The sequence below is a fragment of the Leuciscus leuciscus genome, assembly GCF_965113295.1.
Source record: "Leuciscus leuciscus genome assembly, chromosome: 23".
Classification (NCBI taxonomy): Eukaryota; Metazoa; Chordata; class Actinopteri; order Cypriniformes; family Leuciscidae; genus Leuciscus; species Leuciscus leuciscus.
Window position 1 is genome coordinate 24,169,674 of NC_138747.1, and position 27,883 is coordinate 24,197,556.

Genomic DNA, 27,883 nt, shown 5'->3' on the forward strand with positions numbered 1-27,883 from the left:
TGATGAGTGTTTGTATACGCACAAACACACACACACACACACACACACACACACACACACACACACACACACACACACACACACACACACACACACACACACACACACACACACACACACACACGTTTAAATTTAATTTAAATATAATTTTAAGTAAGTTTATATCTAATATCAAATGAATATATTAATGGTCGATTTGTTTTTAGTGCATTTCATCAAATGTTAAAGAAACATCCTTCTCCTTTCATGGAATGACCTCTAAGACAAAGAGAGTTTGAGAGACAGAGCTAGCTTTAATTTTCTTAGCACTTCCTCTCTCGTTACATAACCCCTCCCTCCTTCCTCTGTCTGATCCCATCTGTAAATTCAACTCTCCTCCTCCTGTGAGGGTGGACTTGGTATGATCCACTTGCCCCAGACCCGAGGTCTGACTCTGAGCAGAGAGACAGACGCGGCCACTGGCGCTGCTGCAGAGGAAGTGCACGACTGAATCTACAGCCTAAAGTCTCAGAGACAGAGAGGGAGATGAGCTGTGTCAGAGTCCAGTCTTGCTCTGGGACGGCAGACTGACTGAAACTGCCGGTAAAGCACTCAGTTTTCACAGCTGTGCATCTCTGTCACTCTGGAGTCATGAGCTCAAAGGGGACGAACCTGCACAACAAACGTCTTCCCTGTGAGTATTTCACCTTTTGTTGAATTATTTTACTCATAAAGATATGACTCTTCTTACACTCTGCTTGACAACATGCATGACAGATGACCAGTCACTAATCAAAAGAAGAATCATTGTGTCATTAAATAACATGTATTGCTAGTTGTCACACTGTTTACTACTCCAGTGAATATTTCTCAGTTTAGGGTTATTATTTTTGATAATCAGTTCCTAAATCGATACAAACCCTAAAAATTCCCTTTATTTCCCAAGAAGTTTAACTTTTCTGACTGCATTCCTCACTGTCATTTAGCATGCCCACCTGTTATTGTAAAATAGTTATTAAACACAAAGCAATTAATGAAAAAGATTAAATGTTAAAGACTTGCAAAATATACAACTTTTATAATTAAATACTGTAAAAAAACAAAATATAAAACATATGACAACTTGCCCCAACCTGACATTTATGTAAAAAATCCTTGTCCTGAAAACACTACTTATCTTTTCAATTAAAAATGTAGTCATCTTATAATTTTTACCGGATGTATGCCAGTATGGTTTTGTTTACTTGTTTGCAGCAAATATTTTTATATATGCTTATGTTTCAGTTTTAGTTTCAAGAATTCATAATGATTTTATAAAATATTCTATTCTGTTTGAATCCAGCATACAAAACTACTGTCAGGGAAAACAGTGTAATTTATGGTGGCCAAGAGAGCTCAAGGCACTGCAACTAAAGAAAACACCAGCAAATTGAAAAAAAAAACACCAGAAAATTAACATCTTCATCAGTTTGCCAACACATGTGCTGCAAATACTCACAACACAACCAAATACAGAAACGCGCTGCAAATACTCAACGCAACCTAAAAAAGAAAAGCAATGCAAATACCCACATTGCCACAATGTAACCAAATACAGAAACACACTGTAAATACTCAACGCAACCAAATACAAAAAATGTGCTGCAAATACTCACAACGCAGCCAAATACAGAAACATGCTGCAAATACTCACAACACAACCAAATACAGAAACATGCTGCAAATACTCACATTGCAACCTAATACAGAAATGCGCTGCAAATACTCACAACACAACCAAATACAGAAACATGCTTCAAATACTCACATTGCAGCCTAATACAGAAATGCGCTGCAAATTCTCACAACGCAACCAAATACAGAAACGCGCTGCAAATACTCACAACGCAACCAAATACAGAAACGTGCTGCAAATAGCACAAAGCTTTCTGCAACTGATGAAAACTCATCAGTTTGAAAACACGTGTGCAGCAAATACAATACAACCAAATACAGAAACACGCTGCAATTCCTCACAACAAGTGACGAACCTGACTCGGACATACTTATTGTTCAATGTCTACTCGTCAGTGGTGTTGTTGATGACCTGAAAGATTTATTTATTTTAACATCCTGATCGTATGTGCATTGTGAGTATTTGCAGCGCGTTACTGTATCAGCCTGCCCGAAGATAAGAGGTCATTGCGGACCCTCACTCCGGAAGAGGAGTCCCTCAGTAAGTCGGACCAGGGGTGTGAGCCCACGACATCAGTGGCCGAGGCTATTTGGGTGGATTTTGAGACTGAGGACTGGGTGATTTAATTCAGCGCTGAGGTATTGTCTCCCACCCTATCCCACCCCATTTTGGATTTTTCATCACTGTTCCTGATGGACTGTATGAACTTTCTTCCTGTTTCCTCTGAACCTTCATCGCTGTTTCTAGACAGCACAGACACCTGCATGGACAATGTATTGTTACCTTTGACCCTGTCTAGTCTTCTTCTGCCTCCGTCACTGCCCAGCTCAGCCAGTCCTCCAGCCCCATTTCTGCTGGAGGTTGTCAGCCTTTCGTCATCTCCTGCAATGCCAAGCACTCACGTCAAGCCTCAGGTCCTGCAACCACCATTAGCGCCTGAGCTGATAGATCCAGTGGCTCCACCTCCTGCCTCAGATTTTCTCACTCCGTCTTGGCCTGTCAACCTGTCGGCTCCACTTTGGCTCCTCCCACCTTTGGCTCCACCAGACACCCTCAGCCTTGCGGCTTCACCGGGTTCCTTCATCCCACCGGACAGTCGTCACTGCTCCTCCGCCATGGACTTGCTACGCTCCGTTCCTCCACCCCTACGGCTGCAGCGGGCTCCTCTTTCCCTTCAGGCACGCCTCGTCGGTCCTCCATCACACCGGCATCAACTCAGTCCTCTGGCAGTCTGGCTCCTCCTCAGATGATCGTTGCCACGGCATCGCCTTGGCCTCCTGATGTCACTCTTCTCCATCGGCTCTCACTACCTAGGTAGTGGCTAATGGGGATTCAAATAAACAGATAAACAATTAAACAAACTCATCAGATCATCACACCTGTTCGTCATCTCCTCATTATCAATGTCTTTTAAGTTCCTCACCTTCACTCTGTGTTTGTCAGTTGTTGTTTATGTGTGCTTACACACGCTGTTATGTTGCCTTCCTCTTCATGGATTATTTTATTAAAAGACCCTTTTGTTCATTGAAACCTTTTTGAACTCTCCTTCATCCTAGTCATCTTTATCTGGTAACAATTTGCAGCACATGTGTTGTTGGTACTTGGACTTTTGACTAAAAGCATATAACTTCATGTGGCAACTAACCCCGTTCTCATGTGAATGTGTGACAAAACATTCATATTATTCTCCTTGTAGAATCTCTAATAACAACATTAAAAATGCCTCCCTTATTTGGACATTTCCTTGGCTGAATGAGGGGGGAAAAATCTGTTATGTAGATTTTCTATTTCTAAAGGGCTTCCGTTGTTTTGACCAAACATTTAAAGAGCTGGGGCCTCATTTATAACCGTTGCGTACGCACAAAACAGGCCCTGAAAGAGGCATATGCCACTTCCAACGCATAAGTTGTGATTTATAAAAAACAAACTTCACGGGAAAATTTGCGCACATGCACGCAAACTCTGACCCATGCGTACGAACATTTTGGAGACGGAGCAGTTTGGCGACACCGATTGTGAGCTGGAGTTAAATGTCTTTTTTGTCACTTTTAGACGGAACATTTTAAGAAAATTACATATACAGAAAGATAATACAAATATGATTTCACTCACCAAGCCTATCACACGAAGCAAACATCCATCCATTCTTAAATGTCCGCGCCAGCGAGCGCGTTGGGCCGTTTAGTGAAACTGACGCAGATGAAGAAAAAACGTAAATCTTCATTAAGAGTCCTAATCATAAATACAATGCATGTTCACAATAACAGTTTAAATAAATAAAATAATGAATAAAACTATGATTTACTTCTGATATAAACATTTAGATTAAATATGCCATTCTCATTAATGGAGTTAAACACTTAAATTACATGAAATCACTGAAGTTACAAAAATATATATATATATATATTCAATATAAATATTTGTAGTGGATGCAATGCTTTTGAACCCTTTTCCTGTGGCATGTTGTGTTTTAATGTTTTAACTACAGAGATAATTGCTTATCATGATAACAGCAGATTGTCTGAGAAATATTTTCGTGCAAATAATGCACAACAATCCTCTCTGTTTCCATTAAAAATATAAATAAATTAAAAATACTATTTGGCCAGTGGAAAAGATTTAGAAAAACCATCTGAAATGTATTTTACAATATTTGATTTATTTATTCAAAAACAAGGCAAGGATAGGCTACTAAATGATGGGATTTATAAAGGGAATTTTGCACAGGTTCTGGCGTACGTACGGTTGTATAAGTCTGAATATTGTTTGGCATACGCCATTTTTAGCTTTCGGGGACACGCACACTTTTAGTAAGGATCCTACGCACAGTTTTATAAATGAGACCCCTGATAACTTGATGAACCTGTCAGAGCTTACTGGATTCTAGATTTTTTGGGTAACCTGACTGAAATCCCTCTAAATGAAATTGTTTTTCTGCCATTTTTAGCAGATGGGACTGTATGCTATCCAAGTTCCCACACTCTCTGGTCTCAGACACACACATGCTTAGAGGTTGAGACTGGAAATTAGATTAGCCACATGAGTATTTGTTACACCATTTTTCAATTTTGCTCAAATTATGAGTACAATGTCCATGCCTGTCAAAAAGATTTGCACTCCAGATGTTTAGGATGGTGTCATTAATGTCCAGTGGAATGACTACAGGAATGGCACTTGTTGAATGGCACAAGTAAATTGAGCAAATTGTCTTAATTTGTGTTACCAAGACAATATGGTAAACATTTTATGACAAAGACAGAGAAAAATAGACTAAATGGATGAGGTATGTTTTACTGGAAATTACACTTCACATTTTAGCGACCATTAATTCCAAAAAAGGAGAAGTGCCTACTTGATTCTGTTACCTACTGATGCATTCAAAATCAAAATGTATTAATTTTGGCCTAAAATATACTTGGTTTTATCCTTGTAACTGTGTGTGTGTTCAAGCATAGTGGCTGATTCTGGGTTCATAGTTGCACTAATGAAGAGACTTTTAACAAATGACACTCCACTCTGATAAAGACTGTGAATCAAACTGACTCTACAAATGCTGTCAACAAGTATTTGCCCCTTGTCTTTTTGAGATTATGCATAACTATACAAAATGTGTGTTTTTTTATTTTTTTATTTAGGTGGGCAGTTCTATAACTTTCTATAATAAATACATGACATAAGATGTAAATTGTATTTTTTTTTTTTTAGTTCATGAAGGGTAACTTTTTTGTTGAAGATCTGATATGCCATTTAGTGTATAATGTATTTAAAAAAAATACAGAAAATCAGACCGCAACAAACTTTTTCAAAGCACTATATGTATCACTTACAAGTCTTTAGATGATAGCATGAAAAGTCGGGAGAAATTTCACTGAACCTAAAAGGACTACTTTTTATCTTCTCACTTTAGGAGCTTGTATATAGTGTGGGCAAATGAATGAGAAAAAGATAAGAGATACACTCAAGTACTTTTGGTCGACAGCACTTGCTTTCTAGTTCCTTAATCCATGCTTCATATACTTTCCTTATGACTCATTATCATGTTATTCATCTTGTGGAATCTTATAGAAATTCCTCTCAGTCCGTTTCACTCACATTGTTCTCTGGGACTTTTCTGTGAACCCCAGTATCTCTGAAAATAGAACTAATAGAGTTGGTGGTTGCTGCCTTATAAAAGATGCTGAATTAAATATCTTGGAGTTTAGCTTGTTAACAATCATTTCTTTGTCAGATAACTGAAGATATTTAGTTTCTGGGTTTCCTCATTTCCAAAACGTTCATTCATACCCACACATTCCGCACACACATATACTCCCACTATTAATAATTCAGTTTGTTTTGGAAACCACAGTTGTGTAACCTGGATTTCTGGGATATGCAGTAACTATTTATGCTTCTGTTATTTCTATAAAAGGGTTTAGCAGACTTTCAGAAATATGCTCTGGTAATTCTCAGACACTTAAAGGTGCAGTAAGCAATTTCTGAGAAACACTGTTGATAGTTAAATCAACCCAAACAAACATGCCCCTCCCTTCCTTGCTCCGCCCCCAAAATAATGAATTTGCAATGCAAGAGTGAATGTCTCTTTATCATAGCTGAAGCAAACCAAAATAATGCTTCATAAAAAAAAAAGCGAAAAATGAACATACAGTACACAAGAGTATAAGCAAGAGTTTGTTTTTAGTCACCAGTGGCACCCGCTCCAGACAAACAATGTCACTCAAAACCGTCCTGTTTCTATAGCTAACATTACAACAACAGCATATCTTGGCTCTCTGTAACAGCAACAACACACCATAACACAAACACACACACACACACACACACACACACACACACACACACACACACACACACACACACACACACACACACACACACACACACACACACACACACACACACACACACACACACACACACACACACACACACACACACACACACACTTTAAATAACAATCCAAAAATACATGCTGTTTTCTTCTGATGGGTTGTACTTCATACATGATACAATAAAACTAACTATAAACAGTAATGAAATGACAAACATGACCTCACCTCATGTACTTATGTTAGAGATGATTTTCAAAAACTCTTGCAAACCAGACTCAAAAGTATCATCACCCTCATGCACACAGCTCAGTGTGTCAATGCATCAGTGCTAACCACTAGTCCATAGCTCCAAAGAAGCATGTTGTTTCTCTAAGTTTAGTGTGTAGCATTTTTGGGTACATCACCCTTCACATGTGAACATACTGCAAAGTGATGACTGCTATTTAAACCGAATACAGTGTGGCATGTTTCTGTCTGCTGTTTGATGGATGGCGGAGATCATTAAAATAGGGAAACACTAATGAACAGCAGCAGTTCCAAATGACCTGACAAATCATGACATTGGTATGGCATGACATCTTTTATAACAGACCTGTGACATCATCACATTGTGCTTAGAACTGAGTGTTACATAATGATCCTAGGAGCAAATGGAAATGATAATAGACTGTTGTTATGCCTTAGATCAGCTGTTTTTCTTGTATGATACACAGATATAATAAGTTGTTTTTTATTTTATAAGTTATAATACTTTAATGAATAAATATATTCATTATTAGTATATAAATCCTGGATATGTATTTAAGTAACCCATGAAATCAAAACTGGAGTTTTGTGGCAACTTTGTTAGCCTTGCGGCTAATATCTTGGTAACATGGTTGCATATTCCTTAGTAGGGGTGGGCGATATACTGGTAGACATGATTAACCGGTATAAATTTGTCAACCGGTAGAGATCTTGGACTATCGTCTTTATCGCGGTTACGCTCATGTGATGTTGCTGTGCTATGTGGTCACGAAAGCTTATCATTTGCATGCGTTTTTAAGTATTGCAGTGTAAAAACAAGTGTTTTTAAACTGTTGAAGCGCTGTAGGCAGCGAAAGACAACTCATTTCGCCATATGTGCACGCTGTCAGAGAGATGGTTTCTGAGTGTTGTCTGAAGGGCACGTGTACACGACAATGATGTACTAAAAATGGAAACGTTTTTCCTTTGCATTTTTTTGGGGTACAGACGGCAATGTTGTCAAAACGATCCAAGTTCACAAGGATCTGCGAAATCGATTAAAAATGTTTTATTATTCATGCCAGGCCAGTAGTTGCCGGGATCACTTTGTAATGAAAAACTATGCACCTATAGACTGAACATGTGACGTAATACACATTAGGGCTGTCACTTTATGTTCGAAAATCGACTGCACAATCGATTGGACCAACCAACACAAATTTCGAAAACGAAAATAGGGAATCAATTTTAATGGTCTTTTCTCGGAGCGCGTCCAGCTCCTCACGAAATGCCCGCAGCGAACACGCGTCACACAGCAACTGCAGGCTCTGACAAACACACATAACAGCAAATTATACTTCTGCATAATGTGTCTCTTTTTACAACGAAACTGTGAATTCTGTCAGAATTCAGACAGTCTCATGCATACAGATACAGATTCCGGCTACAGTCGCCTATGTAGGTGAAATTTGTTTGACATTTTTAATCATAAACACAGCCATGTTGAAGCCTGCAGTAATGTTTTTCATTGATGTTATGGCAGTCCACTCTGCTTATTGTTTTTCGAGAATGTTGCACTCCTGTTTGTCATTGTGCACGAAACTTCACGCCAATAAATCATTAGAAATATTGCTGACTTGTGCGCGTCTCAAGCGCCCTCTTTACGTTCGTTCTAATGCCTATTAGTTGTCCGTGGATTTGCCTATATTTGGCGTTGAAAATGGAAACGTCTTTAGACATGGATAATCGATTATACAATCGATTCAAGGAACACTTATGTCTCAAGAATCGAACAGGATTTTTTCACAAAAGTGACAGCCCTAATATACATGCACATAATGTTGCCATTTTCACAAATTTGTGTTTTTGTAGTTCACACAGAGACAATAACGGTATCATTTTCAAAAACTTGCACTTTGAAAGTTTGTTTTTTGGGCCAAAATGCACTAAAAGTTTTCCGGACAAAATGGCCAAAACGCATTAAAGTTTTCCGGACAAAATGGCCAAAACGCATTAAAGTTTTCCGTTTTTAGTTGAAAACGTTGTAGTGTAAACTGCCCCTGAGAGACGTGATCATAAAACTCACAGACATCGCGCAACCAGCACAGAGAAGGAATCCTCGCCCTGCATTAACTGTGATCTGTTATCAGTGATCCCGCCCAACCCTCCTCTCCCAACTCCTCGTCCTCCTCCAAAATCCCCACCCTCACCTCCTTCCCTCATTTCCTGTTCACACTCATTCTTAGTTTCATTATCATGGACTTTTTAGTTAGTTTGTCTTCCTTTGTTCAGTTTCCCGCCACTTAGCCACTTTGACCCTGATCTTCATCGTGTTTCCTCCCAACCGTTGGTGACAATATCGTTATCATGAAATAAAATTTGGATATATCATGATATAAGATTTTGGTCACATCGGCCACCTCTATTCCTTAGCTGACAAAGCAAAAAGCTAAAGGGAAATCTGAGAGTGTTTTATAGTGAGTTTACCATGTCTAAGGAGTGTTTTTAAAACCCGCTGAAGAAAATGGTGAACCAGTTTCTGAACTAAAGTTGCTTCAGTGTATTGTCAAGCAAGCACTTTGACCTTTCTTTTACCATATTTGATGTAGTTTATTATTTGTGCATTGATCAATGTTTATATGTAGGAGCAATCAAGTCTCTTCAGAAGACATTAATTAAACTGCTTAATTCATATGGATTTCTTTTACGATCTCGTTATGAACTTTTTTTAACCCATAAAAATATTTGGTGGAATGATTTTTCAATGGAAGGACAGCAATCTCTCAGGTTTAATTTAAAACATCTTCAATTGTTTATTGAAGATGAACAAAAATGTTATGGGTTTGGAATGTCATGAGGGTGAGTACACGATGAGAGAATATTCATTTTTGGGTGAATTAATCCTTTAAGAGCTTGTGTTTATAGCTGAATACCACATCCTTCATCCGATGTCTTCAAATAATTTTGGTTTGTGGGTTTGAAAATCCCCATTTCTGGTTTAAGGTTACCATATTTGTCAAAAGTGGTTAAAATCTGTTTTAGAGAAACATTCTCTTGTCATTTTTCAATGAGAGAAATTAGCATCTGCTTTTTAGTTATATTTTAAGGTATGGTTTCTTAGTAAGTCAGGGCTTTTACTCTCCGTCCCTGAGGTTTAACACATGAACTTTTAACTCATTCATCTGGAAAGTTCATTTCCCATGTCCTGTTTTCAAACTGTCCTCAGAGGGATGTGGTGGACTGGTTTTAGGTTGTTGTGGGGCTGTAATGCTTCTGAAAGTCAAGTGTCTTGGATGAGATGACTGGAAGAGGTTGATGCGTGGTTAAGGCATTCCTTTTGTGGAAATTACACAAACCTATGACTGACTATTTATATAGACAGCATACATTCCTGTAGATGAGTCAAAGATCTGTTTAAATCAAGAGCTGCATGACGTGTTTATTTGTGTCTGGAAAGGTTAAGACTGTTGGCATGTCTCTGAGAGTGCCTGTATGGATGCTGTGCCATTTCCGGTACCCTGCTGGATCATAATCCCCAGAATGCTTTAGTATGTGAACAACTATGACAAAGAAAGCTGGGGGTAGGGCAGGGTGGAAACAGAGCTTTGCCTTGTATGGAGAAAATGACAAATCAGTCTTTACAGACAATCCGCCTTTCTTCTGCTTTGATCTAACAAGACTTGCTCACCCCTCCCAACCTACTACTGTGTGAATGGACAGCACAGTCTGAAAAAGGGGGATGAATGTGAGAAAGAGATGAGTCCAAGAGAGGAAGAGAAAAATAGAGTGATCTCATCCTCATGCGGTTGTTTACTTGCCTTATGAATGATCTTATTGGATGATTTGGGGCAGCGTCAGAAAACCTCGTGATGAAGTCATTCACTTTAAATCAATCACTGATTTAGTCTGATTGGAAAACAGTGGCTGATCAATTGTGGAACATACTACTCCACAGCAGATCTGACTCCATCCACTACGGCACTGTTAACGTAAACTCCAACAACTGACAATCAAAATTAGCTATGTGGTTGTTAAGGTTTTTTGGGTGGTTGAAAGGTGACGGTGGTTGGTATACACTTGTGATGCTGCCTGAATCATAATGACATCGTTTTCGTTCGTTGCCAGAGGAGAACTGCCCCTCCCCCCCCCCCTCCCCCCCCCCCCCCCCGACTGAGCCTAGTTTCTCCCAGTTTTTTTCTCCATTCTCTCACCTGATGGAGTTTGGGTTCCTTACTACTGTTGCCTCTGGCTTGCTTAATTGGGGACACTTAATATCCAACAATATTATTGATTTGACTGTACTGACGCTGTTTAATGAGCAGATTCAGCAGAACTGCTTTATAGATTAAATTAACTAATTTAATAAGTGATGATCTTTATAACAGAACTGTATCAACACAGAACTAACTTCAGCTGAACAATGACAATATTTTATTTTAGAGCTGCTGTACAGCCGAAATGAACTCTGTTTGCATTGAATCATTTTCCTGTTGTCACTGTAAAGCTGCTTTGAAATATGTATTGTATGAAGCGCTAAATAAATAAAGGTGACTTGACTTGCTTGGTTGTTGCCAGGGTCGTTGGTTTTAGGAGCTTTCCTACATGGTTTCTACCCTGTTCTTTGTGGTAGCCAAGGTGTTTATATGTAGTTGCTAAGGTTACAGAGTGTTTTTTAAGAATATGGCCAGGTGGTTTCTAGGGAAAGGGAAGCCAGCCCTTGTCCCGAGGGCTAACTTCTTGAAAAGTTCAACTACAACCCTAATAAAACCTGAACCAGCTAATCAAGGTGTTCAAGAATTATTATAAATAACAGGCAGGTGTGCTGGAGCAGGGTTGGAATTGAAGTCTGCAGAGGGTAGCCCTCCAGAAGCATGGTTTGGTACCCCTGTGTTCTAGGGTGTACTGGATAGTTTCTAGGACATTACTAGATGTTCTGGGTGTTTTTAAATGGCCCAAAAGTCAAAAGACCCATCAACTCAGTCTTATGAGAATTAAGAATTGAAGTGCTGTACATTAAATTAAGTATTGTATTGTAAATGAATAGAATGTAGCTATTGCTGCCTACAAGCTGATATGTGGCCCTGACGCCAGGAACACTCACAGGCTCTGCCAGATCTGCCAGCTGACATGAATAAACACCATGTCCACTGCACTGGCATTTTGCAAAGTGCAAGAGTGGCCAGCAAAATTTTCAAATGTTTTTTAAGGACAATAGCTCAGTCAAATCACATTTTCCCTGACTTGCTCCTTTCTCGATCATATCAGAGAAAATGTGATTTGACTGGAAGGGAATGACAGAGAATAAACAAACTGCACCCCTGAGCAAAGCACTTAACCCTGCGTTATTTCAGAAGCATCAAGTCATCATTTTATTTTCACACACATGCACACACTCAAATATGCACATGGCAGATGTCAAGGACCGAGTCATACCACCCTGGTTATGCAATATCCATTCATGGCATGTCTGTTGAGTTTTAAGTGCCTCAACCTTTCTTAACCTTTTATATAAACACAGGCATATGTTTTTAAATATTAAACTTGGACAAGGTCATGGAAAAATGCAAGAGGAGATCCCTGCAGTGTTCAAAGAGCCGAGTTTATGTGTTGAATGGTTTGCCATTTGGATACTAGAATGCCACTGTAGAATACTTTATTTCAGTTCCACTGTGATGAATCCCTGCTACAAGCCTAGTCTGTCCCTGCAGGATTGAAGTAATGTTCTGGGTTTAATTTACGTTCAAGTGTAAGTTTGCTAAATACATTTTATTCATCTTATTCTGAAAAATACATATGTTTTATTTTTAAAAATGTGTTTTAATCTCATAATATTTTATCAAAATGTCATAACTGGATCTTCCCAGTGGTGACATATGCTGGACTTCTCTAATTATTTAGTCCACCAATAGCCCAGCCCTTATCATACAATTGACTGCAAGTCCATATCCGCATTTTAAAGAATCAAGTCCAGCTCTACATTTTCTCTTTTTTGATAACCTGTTTCACTCAAAATGTATGAGAAAAAAAAAAACTGTTGCTACTTTCATTTAATCGTAACTTTAAGCTCTTTTGGTAGCATCTGTGACATTCTGTTGATTACCAAAAAACAAACAAACAAAAAAGGTCCCCACCCACCACTGTTAAAAGGATGATTTAGACAACTTTACTACTCAAATAACTATTTTTGTATAGGTGAGAACCAATATAAGCTCTGGATGGAAGAGGAGCAGTATCAGGGTACAACACAATCATATGAGCACCACATCTCAACTTTTAAGAATCTGAATAATGTCTTGAGAATTTGAAGAAAGTCAAGCGTTAGATCACTATAATGCCAAACCAGCAGAGGGAGCCCTCACCTGAGTACTGACTGTGCTCCACTCCCTCTGCTTCCTCTGCACTCATTTCCTGTTTGACTGCTATTTAACCAGAGACCATACTTGTACTCATTGTGAAGTATTGCCAGTTTACCTGCCTTACCGAGCATTATTTCCTGTTTATCCTGCCTGTCTAATGTGTATGATTCTGCCTTGTTCTCTGTTTTTCAATTATCTGGATTATCCCCTTTGTTTTGGTTGCCTGATCGGACTGATGTTTTTGTTTGGACCTATTGCTACTCACTCTTGCCTTTTGGAATTCCCCTTTGTATGTTGACAGATCTGACTGCTACTTTGGTTTTGACCCTTTGCCTGCCTTCTCGTATTTGTTTGTGGTAACTGTCTTTAATAAACTTCCACACATGGATTCTCACTCGGCCTCAGCGTCCTCGTTTCAGAATACTTCGCCTCCCATGAATCCAGTGGAAGTTTCGAACCTGCAAGCAGCATTCGCTTATCGAAGCGAGATGTTAAAGGGATACCAGGAACAACTAACCAAGCTCCAATCAGTCAACGGACATCTAACGCACTACATCCAATCACTTCCACAACCCACGCCGAAGACGGTAAGCTTTGCCTTTCCTGGGAAGTTTGATGGTACTGCCGAACAATGTAAAGGCTTCGTTCGTCAAATCAGACTGTACTTTGATCATCAAGGGGATAAATGCGAATCAGGGGGAAATAAATTTGCGTTCTTAATGACGCTGTTAACGGGGAGATCTATCGACTGGGCTGCAGCAGTTTGGGACTCTGATTCACGGTTCAGATGGATTATTTCATCCAACAACTCCGTGAAGTGTTTGAATACCCCGCCGGAGGCAAAGATGTGTCAACACAAATCATTAACATCACACAAGGTAACCGCACCGCTGCTGAATACGCTATTGAATTCAGAACACTTGCTGCACAGAGTGGCTGGAATGATATCGCTTTAAAAGCCATGTTTTTACCGTAGTCTCAAGACTGAACTGCAAATCGAACTAGCTTGTAAAGGAGAGGATTCCTCCTTTTCTGAATTTTTCACTCTTGCCATTAAAATTGATAACCTCATGAGACAAGCTCCGAAACGCAAGGGCAGCAGGGGAAATCAGAGCAGTTCACAGATTCCAGTCACTATCGAGGCACGCCCTCATGATGAACCTATGCAACTCAACGTCTCCCAACGTTCTGAAGGGGAAAGGGAGAGGCGTCGGCAACATCAATTATGCTTTTACTGCGGTGTAGCAGGCTATCGTAGTCTAGGATGTCCACACAAATCCCAAGCCATTCCCAGGGTAAATATTGAACATTTCTCCTTACTCAGTAACAAATCATTTACCTTACCTATTACTCTCAGGACTGACACATTGTCTCTTGAATTGACAGCGATGATTGACTCTAGAGCCGCTCTGAATCTGATTAATAAGGACATTGTCACAAAGTATAACATCCCCATTCAACCATGCACCCCACCAATCAAAATCAAGGCCATCCATGACGTACTCATTGGAGAGGGGATCACTCATCAAACAAAAACTCTCACACTCAATGTCGGTTTGATGCATCAGGAATCTATCACACTGTATATCGTTGACTCTCCCAAACTCGAGATCATCCTGGGACATCCCTGGCTATCTATTCACGACCCTGACATTTCCTGGTATCACGGTGAGCTGACTTATTGGTCCACATTTTGTCTAAATCACTGCTTTCCCACTAAGCCCCAACCATGTCTCACAACCAGCACTGAAAGTCCAGATACCCTCAAGACTGTGAACATCCCCGCCTATTACTACAATCTTTCTGAAGTCTTTAGCAAAACCAAGGCTACGCAGCTACCACCACACCGACCCTGGGACTGTGCTATCGATCTGCTTCCCAATGCCATGCCTCCCAAAAGCAAAGTTTACCCTCTCTCCCGAACCGAAAGTCAAGCAATGGAAGAGTATATCGCAGAGGCTCTGAACTCAGGTTTTATTCGTCCATCTACATCTCCAGCCGCTGCAGGATTCTTCTTTGTTGAAAAGGAGGACGGAGTTGAAATGGAGGACTTAGGCCATGCATCGATTACAGAGGACTAAATAATGTGACTGTCAAATTTCGTTATCCCCTTTAGAACCCTCGGCCCTAGAACAGCTGCAAGAAGCCACCATTTTCACTAAACTGGACTTAAGAAGTGCCTACAACTTAATCAGGATAAAAGAAGGCGATGAATGGAAAACTGCTTTTCTCACCACCAGGGGGCACTATGAGTACCAAGTTATGCCGTATGGGCTTGCCAACTCACCCGCCATCTTCCAATTATTCATCAATGAAATCTTCAAGGACCTTCTCAACCAGTTTGTGGTAGCCTATATTGATGACGTTCTCATCTACTCCAAGTCTGAGGCAGAGCATATCAACCATGTTAAAATAGTCCTCTCTCGATTACTCGAAAATCAACTCTACGTCAAAGCAGAAAAATGTGTATTCCATGTTAATCAAACCTCGTTTCTAGGCTACCACATAAGTCACCATGGAGTAAAGATGGATGAATTAAAGGTTCAAGCAGTCACCGAATGGCCCCAACCCACAACAGTCAAGGAATTACAAAGATTCTTAGGCTTTGCAAACTTCTACAGACGTTTCATCCGCAACTACAGCACCATTGCGTCCCCCCTAACATACTTCTAAAAGGTAAACCCACAAAGCTAAGATGGAATAAAGAAGCCACCAATGCCTTTATCACCCTGAAAGAAAGATTCACGTCTGCCCCCATTCTGAAACACCTAGACCCCAGTTTACCTTTTTTAGTAGAAGTTGATGCCTCCGACTGTGGAATAGGGGCAGTACTCTCACAGAGACACTGTCAAAACCAGGCAAACTGCATCCATGCGCATTCTTTTCAAGGAAACCGCTGCTTAACTAAATTATGATGTGGGGAACGAGGAACTGCTATCCATGAAGGCAGCCATCGAGGAGTGGCGACATTGGTTAGAGGGGGCGGTCCATTTCAGATCATCACAGATCACAAAAATTTGGAGTATATCAAAAGTGCGAAACGCTTTAACCCACGTCAAGCTCGTTGGGCTCTATTCTTCACTCGCTTACAGCTTACAGTAACCTATCGGCCCGGCAGTAAGAAGAGTAAAGCAGACGATATGACCTTCCCACCGAACATCTCACCCCGGAACCCATCCTTCCTCACTCTGTCATCCTCGCTCCAGTTTCCTGGGACATCATGGAAGAATTACAACAAGAACAACAACGTGAACCACCACCTGCTCACTGCCCTCATGACAAACAGTATGTACCCCTATGTCTACGTCAACGTATCATGCACTGGATCCACACTTCCATTAGTGCAGGCCACCCCGGCATTTCTCGCACTATTCGTCTGCTACAAAATTTGTTTTGGTGGCCTGCAATGGCCAGAGAGGTCACTGCTTATGTAAAGTCTTGTCAAGTCTGTGCCCAGTCTAAAACCCCTAAAGAATTACCCTCCGGTTTCCTACAATCACTACCCATCCCACAACGCCCATGGTCCCACCTATCCATAGACTTTGTCACTGATCTACCTCCCTCCGGCAATTGTACCACTATTTTAGTCATTATAGACCGTTTCTCCAAATCCTGTTGCTTAATCCCATTAAAGGGACTACCTACTGCCATGGAAACAGCCAAAGCCCTGTTCCACCATGTCTTCAGAGTATATGGTCTCCCAGAAGATATTGTCAGCGATCGGGGCACACAATTCACTTCCCAAGTCTGGAGAGCTTTCTGCAAACAATTGTATATCAACGTTAGTCTCACGTCAGGATATCATCTTCAAGCCAACGGCCAAGTTGAACGCCTCAACCAAGAAATTGGCAGATACCTACGAACCTATTGCAGTCGAGAGCAACATTGATGGTCTGAGTTTCTACCCTGGGCAGAATATGCTCAGAACTCTCTCACACACACATCCACAGGCCTGACCCCCTTTCAGTGCGTCCAGGGGTTCCAACTTACTTTGTTCCCGTGGTCTGGCGAACCTTCCTCAGTCCCAGTGGTGGGCGACTGGATTCGACGTTAGCGTGTGGGACAGTGCACACGTCCGTCTCCAGCGGGCCGTGAGAACACAGGAGTTCCAGGCCAACAGACGACGTCGCCCACATCCTCCCTACCAACCAGGACAACAGGTCTGGCTCTCGATGAAGAACATCAAGTTAAGGCTGCCAAGCAGGAAGCTCAGTCCAAGGTATGTTGGCCCATTTAAGATTCTTAAGAGAATTAATGAGGTCACTTACCAATTGGAGCTTCCTGCTAACTACCGTATCTCTCCCTCTTTCCATGTCTTCCTCCTCAAACCGGTCCACCCAAATGCTGACCCTGGCCATGAGACCCCAGAACCACCACCTCTGTAATGCCAAACCAGCAGAGGGAGCCCTAACCTGAGTACTGACTGTGCTCCACTACCTCTGCTTCCTCTGCACTCATTTTCTGTTTGACTGCTATTTAACCAGAGACCATACTTGTACTTATTGCGAAGTATTGCCAGTTTACCTGCCTTACTGAGCGTTATTTCCTGTTTATCCTGCCTGTCTACTGTGTATGATTCTGCCTGGTTCTCTGTTTTTCGATGATCTGGATTATCCCCTTTGTTTTGGTTGCCTGATCGGACTGATGTTTTTGCTTGGACCTATTGCCTGCCTACTCACTCTTGCCTTTTGGAATTCCCCTTTGTATGTTGACAGATCTGACTGCTACTTTGGTTTTGGCCCTCTGCCTGCCTTCTCGTATTTGTTTGTGGTAACTGTCTTTAATAAACTTCCCCACTCGGCCTCAGCGTCCTCGTTACAATCACATGAAGTTTTATTTTGTGACAATTTTTGATTTTGTGATATTTTGTATAGTTTGACATTTATGCATGTTGAATCCATTAATGGAAATGGAATGAACTTATTTATGGAAATGAATCAAGTTCACAAACTTTTTACTACTAAAATTTAAACGAGAGATTACAACATCTCTGTTAAAGCTCTCATACTCGCAATCACAAAACTGATTTAATGAAAGTACATTAAAAATAGCTTTAAAATCATTGGGTTATTCATAATGTTGCTCAATTTTATTAACCACGCGATGATAAACCATCGCAAATATTTGTTAAATATTCAATTTATTGCCCAGTCCTAAGACAACCTGTTTACACACACTTTGTGCTGAGCCACACAGTACTGTCAGAAGGAAAAACAAATGGGACTCCCACTCTGCCCATTCTGGCTGCAATGGTCAGCTAGAGCAGATCTGATTAGTTATTCAGAGTGACAGCGCTGTGGCCCCTGGATGCCTCCCGTCGTCCTCACTGCCACCACCAGGCGAGAGAGAATGACCCCGTCTTACACAACTGCCCACTCTGGCAGTTTGCCTGTCAAATGTGATGACTCATGGATTCTTCAACATAAATAAAAAGGAAATAAAATTATCACAGTCTTACAGGTTCTCCATGGTGCAAAAGTATTTTGCTACCCTAAGAGAACAAATGAGATATTAAAGAGTTTATATTTGTGATCTTTCTTTTGGGAGTGTCTAAAAGGGGTTGTTCATTCAAAAAAAAATAATTATGTCATCATTTACTCACCCCAATGTCCCCCATTGACTTTACCTGGATAAAAAAAAAATATATATATATGTTTGTAGGTGTTCCACAATAGAAAGAAATGCATAAAGGTTTGAAAATATATGAGACATCTGCTCAAACATTGGTGGTGGAGGATGGTCTCTATAATGTAAACACATGTTGGCAGTTGGTTTTGGAAAGTTACTGCACAGCAAAACCCCCAGTGTTAAATGAACTCTGCCTATAGATATGGTTCATAAATGCTGTACTTGGTGCCTGGTCTGTTTCAAAGGTGCACTGATAGTTTAAAGGAATAGTTCACTTTAAAATGAAAATTCTGTCATCATATACTCACCCTCATGTTGTTTCAAACCTGTATGAATTTCTTTCTTCTGCTGAACACAAAGGAAGATATTTAGAAGAATGTCAGTAACCAGGCAGTTTCTGGGTCCCATTGACTTCCATAGTAGGAAAAAAATATACTATGGAAGTCAATGGGACCCAAAAACTGTCCGTATTCTCCTATATCATACTTTATCAAATGCATCATAAAAGTCTGATGTATCAAATATGACAACAAACAACACGTATCGAAAGTAGAATGATGGGCCAGAAAAAGCTGTTTGATTTTATTTTATAATGGCACCACCACATGTGGCCTAGTACACACACACACACACACACACACACACACACACACACACACACACACACACACACACACATATATATTTTTTATAACAAAAAATCATTATGTATATTATTACTACTGTATATTATATTATATAATATATATATATATATATTATCAAAACCTTTCATCCAAGTTATACATGAATTTTGAACAATACCCGACAACTTTGATTAACTTTTTTGATCCACTTCAAATGTTGACTACTATATATATATATATATATATATATATATATATATATATATATATACAGAGCCTGTGACAATGTTCACAGTTATCCCCCTCTGTTGACGTCCTTGTTCTACGGCACGTCTTGAAGCAGCCGAATGCGATCAGCTCTCCTAGCACAAACCAGATAATCTTTACATTATTCCTATTTTAGACCAGGTTTAAAAGGCAGATCCAATTATTTCAGGCTCAGCCTGTGCCTTCTAATTATGGCTGAGTTGCGGGACACTGTCTCTGTGAGGCTGGATGTATTAATGACTTGTGAAAGGAAAAAGAATGCCATTCTCTAACACTTTAGAGCTCTGGTGCAAGCTTTAGGGCTGTTATTTCAGTTGAGCTGATACTTGCCCCGTGTCACTTTTCAAGGACAGTGAAACACAAATGTCAGGCTGAACATGTCATACTGACAACCCATAATTGTTGCTTGTGTGTAATGTAAAAAATATTCTTATGCAATAAAAAAAATGCATAATGAATGCACTCTAAATACTACATCTCTTAAATGTTTATAAAACTGCATCTTGATATTGATACTAGTTTTCCAGCGTTGCTTTACCCAGAACTGGATGTTTATATTTTGAATTGCTTAGTTTCTGGGTTCAGGGTGGCAGATGACTCATATTGTCTATTTCGAGATGGTTGTGCATGTGCTAACACACATTGAGAGGACTCCGTATATAGACCGGTGGTCAAAGGTCAGTTTTCTTTGCCTGCCAATATTACTGTCAAAAACACATTCATACATGTTTTTAGTGTATGGTAAAACATGTTTTACATAATTATCTAAACAAGACATTGATTACTGCTTGTTCGAGAAAGTATTATGGCAGTACCATGGTTAAGTATATGTGTTTACATCGCACTCCAAGGTATATAGAGAGCATGACAAGAGCATGACGTTTTAAATAAAACTTGTTTTGAAGTAAACAGAGATTGTTTAGTGTCTTTATCGACCATTTTTCCCTTTGAAGGTTTTAAAAGTACTCTGGAGACTATTTGTTAGCTATTTTGTCTCTATAAAACAGACACACAAATGAACATGTTTAAATGATGTCCTATATTTAAAAGGAATAATCTACTTAAGAGCCTAATACACACCACCTATTCATTCCAGCTTGTCAAAGAAGGCTTAAGTAAGGAATGTTTATCTGTCCTCTGCTCTGACTCTTCAGTCATTCTGAACAAACTGATACACAATGTTCATATTATATCTGTAACACTCTCATACATTCCACAAATGTTTATTTTGTCTTAGCACATCATGTTCTCTTTCTAACCTTTTTACTTTAATTTAGGCTACTACAAAATTGGCTGAAGTAAACAAGGCACACAAAAACTGTGAACCACTGGTCCGAATTTTATTGGAAGAGATATGACTAAATGGACATGCATAATGAATGCACATAACTCTAATTGTTGCTCTGAACAAAAGATCAAAAACAAATTAGATCTCAATGTAATGATAGAGTGAGTATAGAGATTAAGTAACTTATGCCCCCTGCTGGTGGATTGTTGTTGTGTTTTTGAAAGAAGGTTCTAGAGTGCAGCTTGTCCATTCAAAGAATTGTAGAACTAACTGTTGCTTAAAATTTAGAAAATGTGGTGTTAAGCAGATATCCTGTTAATGGGTGTTGATGTAACATGTGACTGAAGTTACTGTCCCTGTTTTTGCTGATAGCGGAGACAGAACATGCACAGAGAGTCCCGGACACAGAGTCGGCCCAGCAAATGAGGCTGAGAGAGAGACAACGATTCTTTGAGGAGGTGTTTCAACACGATGTGGATGTCTACCTCTCCTCTGCACACCTGCAGATAGATTATAAGAGACGTGAGTTTGAACACACACATATATGGGTGACTCGTTTCATTTTTTTTATTATATAATTTTGGGCCTTTAAAAAAGTTAATTTAAAACTGATAAATTTAGGCTATACAACGTTTTCAGGTAAAATTAGGAAATTTGCACTTTACACTTTTTTTGTCAAACTTATTTAAGGAAAAACAATATCTCTGTCAGAGTGACAGCTTGAAGATCAACAAATGTCATACATTTTAAGATTATTACACCATGATCAGAAAGTAGATATGGAGTCATGTAGACCAACTGTTTTTTCAAAGTTCAAAGTTAATTGACTGCAAGCTAACAGTAAGAACTGTCATTATCATCTCTCTCTATCTCTCTCTCTCTCTCACACACACACACACACACACACACACACGCACACACACACACACACACACACACACACACACACACACACTGGTTTCCATGTTTAAAAGCGACTTTCCTTAGACATAATGATTTTTATACTGTATATTCTATCGTCCTAAACTAAACCTAGACACCACAGAAAACTTTATACAGTGTTAAATCTACAAAAAACTTTATACGATCTATACGCTGTTTCCTCACCGGGACTAAAACAATTTCCCCAGGAGGTCAAAAATGACTGGTATTACTATCCTTGTGGGGACATTTGGTCCCCATAACGTAGGGAATACCAGGTACACACACACAATATTAATAGATCAACATCACACAGTATAGCAAAATCCACTTTAAGGTTGAAAGCCCACGATCTTTAATTTAAGACATGATGATATAGATGAAACCTACTTTAAAGAAGATTATAAGTAGCCATATATGCCATATTCACATCTAATCATTTTCTTTTCATCTCACATGTTGTGTCTGACCCTCCTATTGCAGCTCCCTTAGGAAGCATCTCATCAATGGAGGTGAACGTCGATATGCTAGAACAGATGGACCTGATGGACATCTCTGATCAGGAGACCTTGGATGTCTTCTTCAGTGCCAGCGGAGAGGAAGGAGCACTGACATCTCCTCTTCCAGGTATAAACTCCACACCAGTCTAAATGGCCGTTCACACTGATTGTGGGTCCACAAGTTTCTGTATTGCTAGGTGGTATTCCTGCTTGACTACAATATCCAACTGTATCAGGTATCAGGTGACATGGGCTCCACTGTGTGCATTGCCATTTGGTGTTTGCATAAAGTAGAACTCTACTTCACTGCATTGCCATCAGTCTCTGTTGCTCATGACACCTGAAATTGACATCTTCTGGTTGCTTTGTTGCAGCAAATTGCCGGCAGTGTAATTGTTTCCTAACCAGGTGTAAAGTTCCATGTATTACACAAAGTAGTCTTTTTTTATATCTACTGAAAGCTAAATAGTGCTCGAAGTGATAGTTACTACCAAAAAGATATTTTTTCCCCAATGTAAAAGTATATGGAGTGGCATTGTGGACTAATACAATTTGCCAACCTGTTCTCATGGGAGAACTTGACAATTTAAGGAGGTGGTGATTTCAAATTGATTTGTATGATGTAATTCACATGGAAACATACAATTGTTAGAAAATAAGCATAAAGGTCCACACCGACACAGCTTGTAAACCATAAGCAGATTGTATGAAAACGTACAAATGAATTAGTACAAATTCATCTGAATTAGCTACCAAATCCTCAAAACGTAAAATAGTTAGGAATTGCTGTGAGTGTGTGTTAGAATTTGTACCCAGGTTGTGACACAACAAATATAGCAACTTTTGATATATTCAGAGTAGCATGCCAGCAACAAAGCAACCTCATTTTCAATGAGAGTTGACGATTTTGGAAGCATACCTATGTTCACGGGGTCTTGTGTTCCACAGATGTATATGACTCATAATGAACATAATATGTTCCTAGGTCCTGTTCCCCAGTTCCATGGTCTGTTAACACACATTAAGTAAACCTTTTAAAAGTTCAGGACTCATTTTCCCAGAGCCATAATAATAAACTTCTATCCCTAACATAAGGGCTATAACCTTTTGTGATTCCATTACTCCAACCATTTGTTTAGTTTCCTCAACTCTAGGCCTATTATATTGAAAGCCATTTGGCAATGCTGTGGAACAGAAAATTGTATATTTCATTAACTGATTTAATGTTACTACATATAGGCAGGGCTTGGCATTTACTTTTTTTGCTCACCAGTCACTGTGGCTAGTGGTTTTCCAAAGTTAGTAGCCACTTAGCCTTTACGCTGGCCACAATTTTGACATAGAGACAATGGGGAAAAACTGCCATATATATATATATTCTTTTTATTCATAATTTGGTAACAAAGCAGGTATATTAAGCTGATGTCACCTTAAGACCTGACACATAGACCCATTATACTGTTTCACAAGCTGTTTACGTGAATACTCGCCAAGACCTGCATTTTGACATTATTTTGTGTGTATTTAACAGTTTAAGCGCAATAAGCAGCGAAAAAGAACGCGCACTTTGGGTGTGAGCACAACATCTGCGGTAATGAATAAAATTATGCACAATATGCGCAATCTCATGCTGAAATGCAAGCCCTGTTACACCAACAATATTCATTCGGAGCAAATTAAACAAGTGAGTAAGGGAGGCAGGTTTGTGTGTCAAATCGCTATCGGAGAGATGAGAGAGCAAGAAAGGGCAACTGGTATTGTGTATCTGTTCTGTATCGAGAAATCTATATTTCTGACAACACTACATTTTGTTTATTATTTCAGATGCCTTTTTAAAAGACTACAACTAAAAAAAAGTATATATATATAAAATTTAACCCACCAAAATGGCTAGTGGGAATGACTGCGTTACACACCACTGCTGAAATCCACCCAAATTTGGCAGGTTGTCGTGTATTGATGTCAAGCTCTGCATATAGAAAATAGGAACCTTTTCATTTGTATTTCTTATCTACCATAAAACAAACTGGGGGACACAGGGCCCTGGGAACATAGGACCCTTTTTCATGTGTTTATTATGTGCCATATGAATCTGGGGGACATACGAATGATCTGCATGATTTCTGGCAAAATGAGTGATAGAGACCAACAATAAAATAAGATCAACTATATGCAAAAAACAAACAAACAAACAAACAAAAAACAGTGATGCAATGCAGTGAGTACTGAAGCATAGACAATGATTTGCCTCATACAGCTGCATACTGCAGTTGAGTTGAAACACCCACTAGCAAACGTGATTTGTTTTTGTCAAACCAGTTAAGTGCGAACCCTGTCCCACAGACAGTTTCAATGATCAATGCAATTACACAGGGTTTGTCCATCCCAGCAATCTAAATATTGTCAGTGTGAACAGGGCAGGTGTGATGTCTGTCAAGTGGTAAGAACATTTTCTATGTGCTGTTAAAAAAAGATCGCTTACTGCACCAAAAAGGAATGCTTTCTAAAACCCTTTTATTGATAACCAATTAACAGGGAAGTGTCAAAAGAAACAGTCACTCATTGTATGTTGAAGCTATGTGGCTCAGATCTGAGCAAAAATCTTGTAAAATTCCATAGATAACAAATAATCAATTTCTTCTCCAGCACTTGGTCACACTGACATAAAAGAGGATGGATTGCGGAGAAATGACGTGTCCTTGAGAATTTCTGACCCTTGTGAGATCAAAACACGTATGTTGTCCACTTCTTCAAACTCCACCTGTGACAGTCAGGCCTCCAATGAGGACGGATCAAACACTCCTGTCATCCAATCAGATGATGAAGACGTGCATGAAGATAGCCTGTTGCAAACAGGGGTGCCCACAGGCAACAATGAAGAGCCCCTGCCCTCTGACCTCTCATTATAACCTGCCTTGCCATTTATTACTGACGGTTTGGGAAAAGTTACATGTCTAGGTTGAGACTGTTTTAGGGTTGGGTTGCGTGGTTTTAGCCATCAATCAATCTACCAAAGACCTTCATGAACGTTGCGAAATGTAACACATACAAGGCCCCTATTACGCCACACAGGGAGTGTCACACTTTGACAGACCTGCATTTTTGTATTGTCATTTGCGTCTTATCATTTAACTGTATCTTTTGCTCTTTTGGGGAAACAAATATCTGCAGGTTTATTGACACCACAAAAAATTTTGCAATTCTTTTTTACAAAGATTGATGCTGATCTGTAGCGACACTAAATGCAAAAAGGGGCAACTAAATTGCAAACAATGAGAGACTAAAACTGCTGAGGTGAGTCTCACGCAAACATTTCACCTCAAACATCAAAAGAAAAGAAAACAGAGAGAAAATTAAGCATTTTATTTATACAATTTGAATTGCTTAGTTTCTGGGTTCAGGGTGGCAGATGATTCATATTGTTCAATTTTTTATTTTTGGTTTCATAATTTCTTAAGGAAGCATTTCATAATTTTCATTTTTGGTAGAACTATCCGTATAAGGTATTTTGTATCTTGGCATTATTTTGCATTTATGCATTTGGTAGACACTTTTATCCAAAGTGTCTATTGCATTGAAGATATGCATTTTATCAGTTCATGCATTACCTTGGAATCAAACCATGATCTTGACATTGTTAGCACCAAGGTCATGCTCAACTTTTTCTCCTTTTCTCTTAACCACCCATAACCACCCAAAATGTAACCTGGATACTATGAACTCACAGTCATGTCATGCACAACCCATTATGTAACATGCACTGATAGACTTCATTTTCTTTGAGCAAAATATTATTTTTTATTCATTTTGATTGGGAGTGAAATATGACCCATTCTTGACAGTTTTTGTGAGGCCTAAACCTGTTGGGTGTGTAGGTTAAGAATGTCAATAAATATGTCTTCCTGTCTGATGTCCAAAACACCTTATGCTTTGCTATCAAAATAAAGCCAAATGCCAGATAAAGAGTATTGGTATTTAATTATTTATTATTTAATTGTTTCTCATATTTCCAAATATGAGTGAAGAAACTGATTGAAAAATATGCAGGTCTGAGGTTAAGCCCACTTTGATATATTTAACACAGCCAAGAGTATAATACTAATAATTGATTACATTTATATAGCGCTTTTCTGGCTACTTAAAGCGCTTTACATATGGAAGGGGGAATCTCCTCAGCCACCACCAATGTGCAGCATCCAAGTGGATGATGCGACGGCAGCCATACTACGCCAGAACGCCCATCAGTGATAGAGCATATCAGTGTATAGGGATAATATGGACGCACTTACTCATGTCTTATTGTTATGTTCTACCTTTTAGACTATTAGTAAAGTAATCAAAATTGCTAAATAACATATACTATACTATGTATACGTGTGCTTTCCACATGTATACTATGTGTGGAGAGCAATCACTCAATATTATTATCTAATTTTTGACATAGGTGGCTTTTAGAGGCTTTTGCAATTGGAGGTCTTCATTTGTAACAAGGTTAAGCACAGGAGAGCAAACCTTTACTTCAAGGTCCCTCCATCTGCGTGTTCCAGATTAAGGATCTTCTGCACCTACTTCAGGGCCTCATCTGCGTGTCCCAGATTTTAGGACCCTTTTGGTGCTCCAGGATATCAGCATCCCACAGAGCTTCGTGTTCAAGGCAGTTGAAATGGATTCCGGCTCATTTCCCCACTGCATTGTCACCAAGCACAACCAATGGAAGACGTCACCGTCATCGGACTGCTCACTCGACCACTAGAACTTTAATATCACTTAACCAAACCTCTTTCCAGAGATCTTGGCATTGTTGTATATTATCAGCATAAGGTTTTCTATTTTACATTTACATTATGGTAATATAGCTGATGCAAGTTAATAACAAATAATCTATCGTTTTTTGTTTAATGCATAATAATCTCTTTCCAAAGATCTTGGCATTGTTGTATATTATCAGCATAAGGTTTTCTATTTTACATTTACATTATGGTAATATAGCTGATGCAAGTTAATAAAAAATTATCTATCGTTTTTTGTTTAATGCATAATAAGGTTCTTTACCTTTAAAGGGGTCATATAATGCCATTTTTGTACAAGCTAATATGATTCTTTAGGGTCTAAATTAGAAGTTTGTAATATACTTTAATTAAAAATTATCATTAGTATTGTAAGAAAACACTAATTTTACCTGGTCAAAAACAGCTCTGTTTTCAGCACGCCGTTTTAGTGCATATGTCTTTAAATGATAATGAGCTTTGCTCACCCCGCCCCTCTGTTCTGTGCGGACACCGTTTGTAATAATAACACAATAACCATAACGCGTTGTCCATTATAAACGTGGGATTATGAATTATATTGAGAACGTCGTACATAGAAAACATGCCATAATGTACCCTGAGTGTAAAAAATAGCCGCATTCGTGAAGCGTGCAAGCGATTTGCAAAGATTAATATAAATATTAATATAAAGGTTAATAAAACGTTACACTCACTTCAGTTCTCCTGGAGGTGCGGCAGGAACACGAATAGTTGGTAACGATCCTTTTTTTCAGGAGCAGCTTCTTAGCAAAACCAGCTTTATACTGACCTCGTT

General features: G+C 39.3%; 1 protein-coding gene across 1 annotated transcript; it reads left to right on the forward strand.

The window, feature by feature from the left end:
• Positions 1-399: 399 nt before the first annotated feature.
• LOC309488448 (dysbindin) lies at positions 400-26,263 on the forward strand. Its single transcript, XM_082156684.1, has 4 exons — positions 400-673; positions 21,252-21,401; positions 22,284-22,427; positions 24,947-26,263. Exons 1-4 carry the CDS (start codon positions 631-633, stop codon positions 25,207-25,209), a joined length of 600 nt encoding a protein of 199 aa, XP_082012810.1. The 5' UTR covers positions 400-630; the 3' UTR covers positions 25,210-26,263.
• Positions 26,264-27,883: the final 1,620 nt, after the last annotated feature.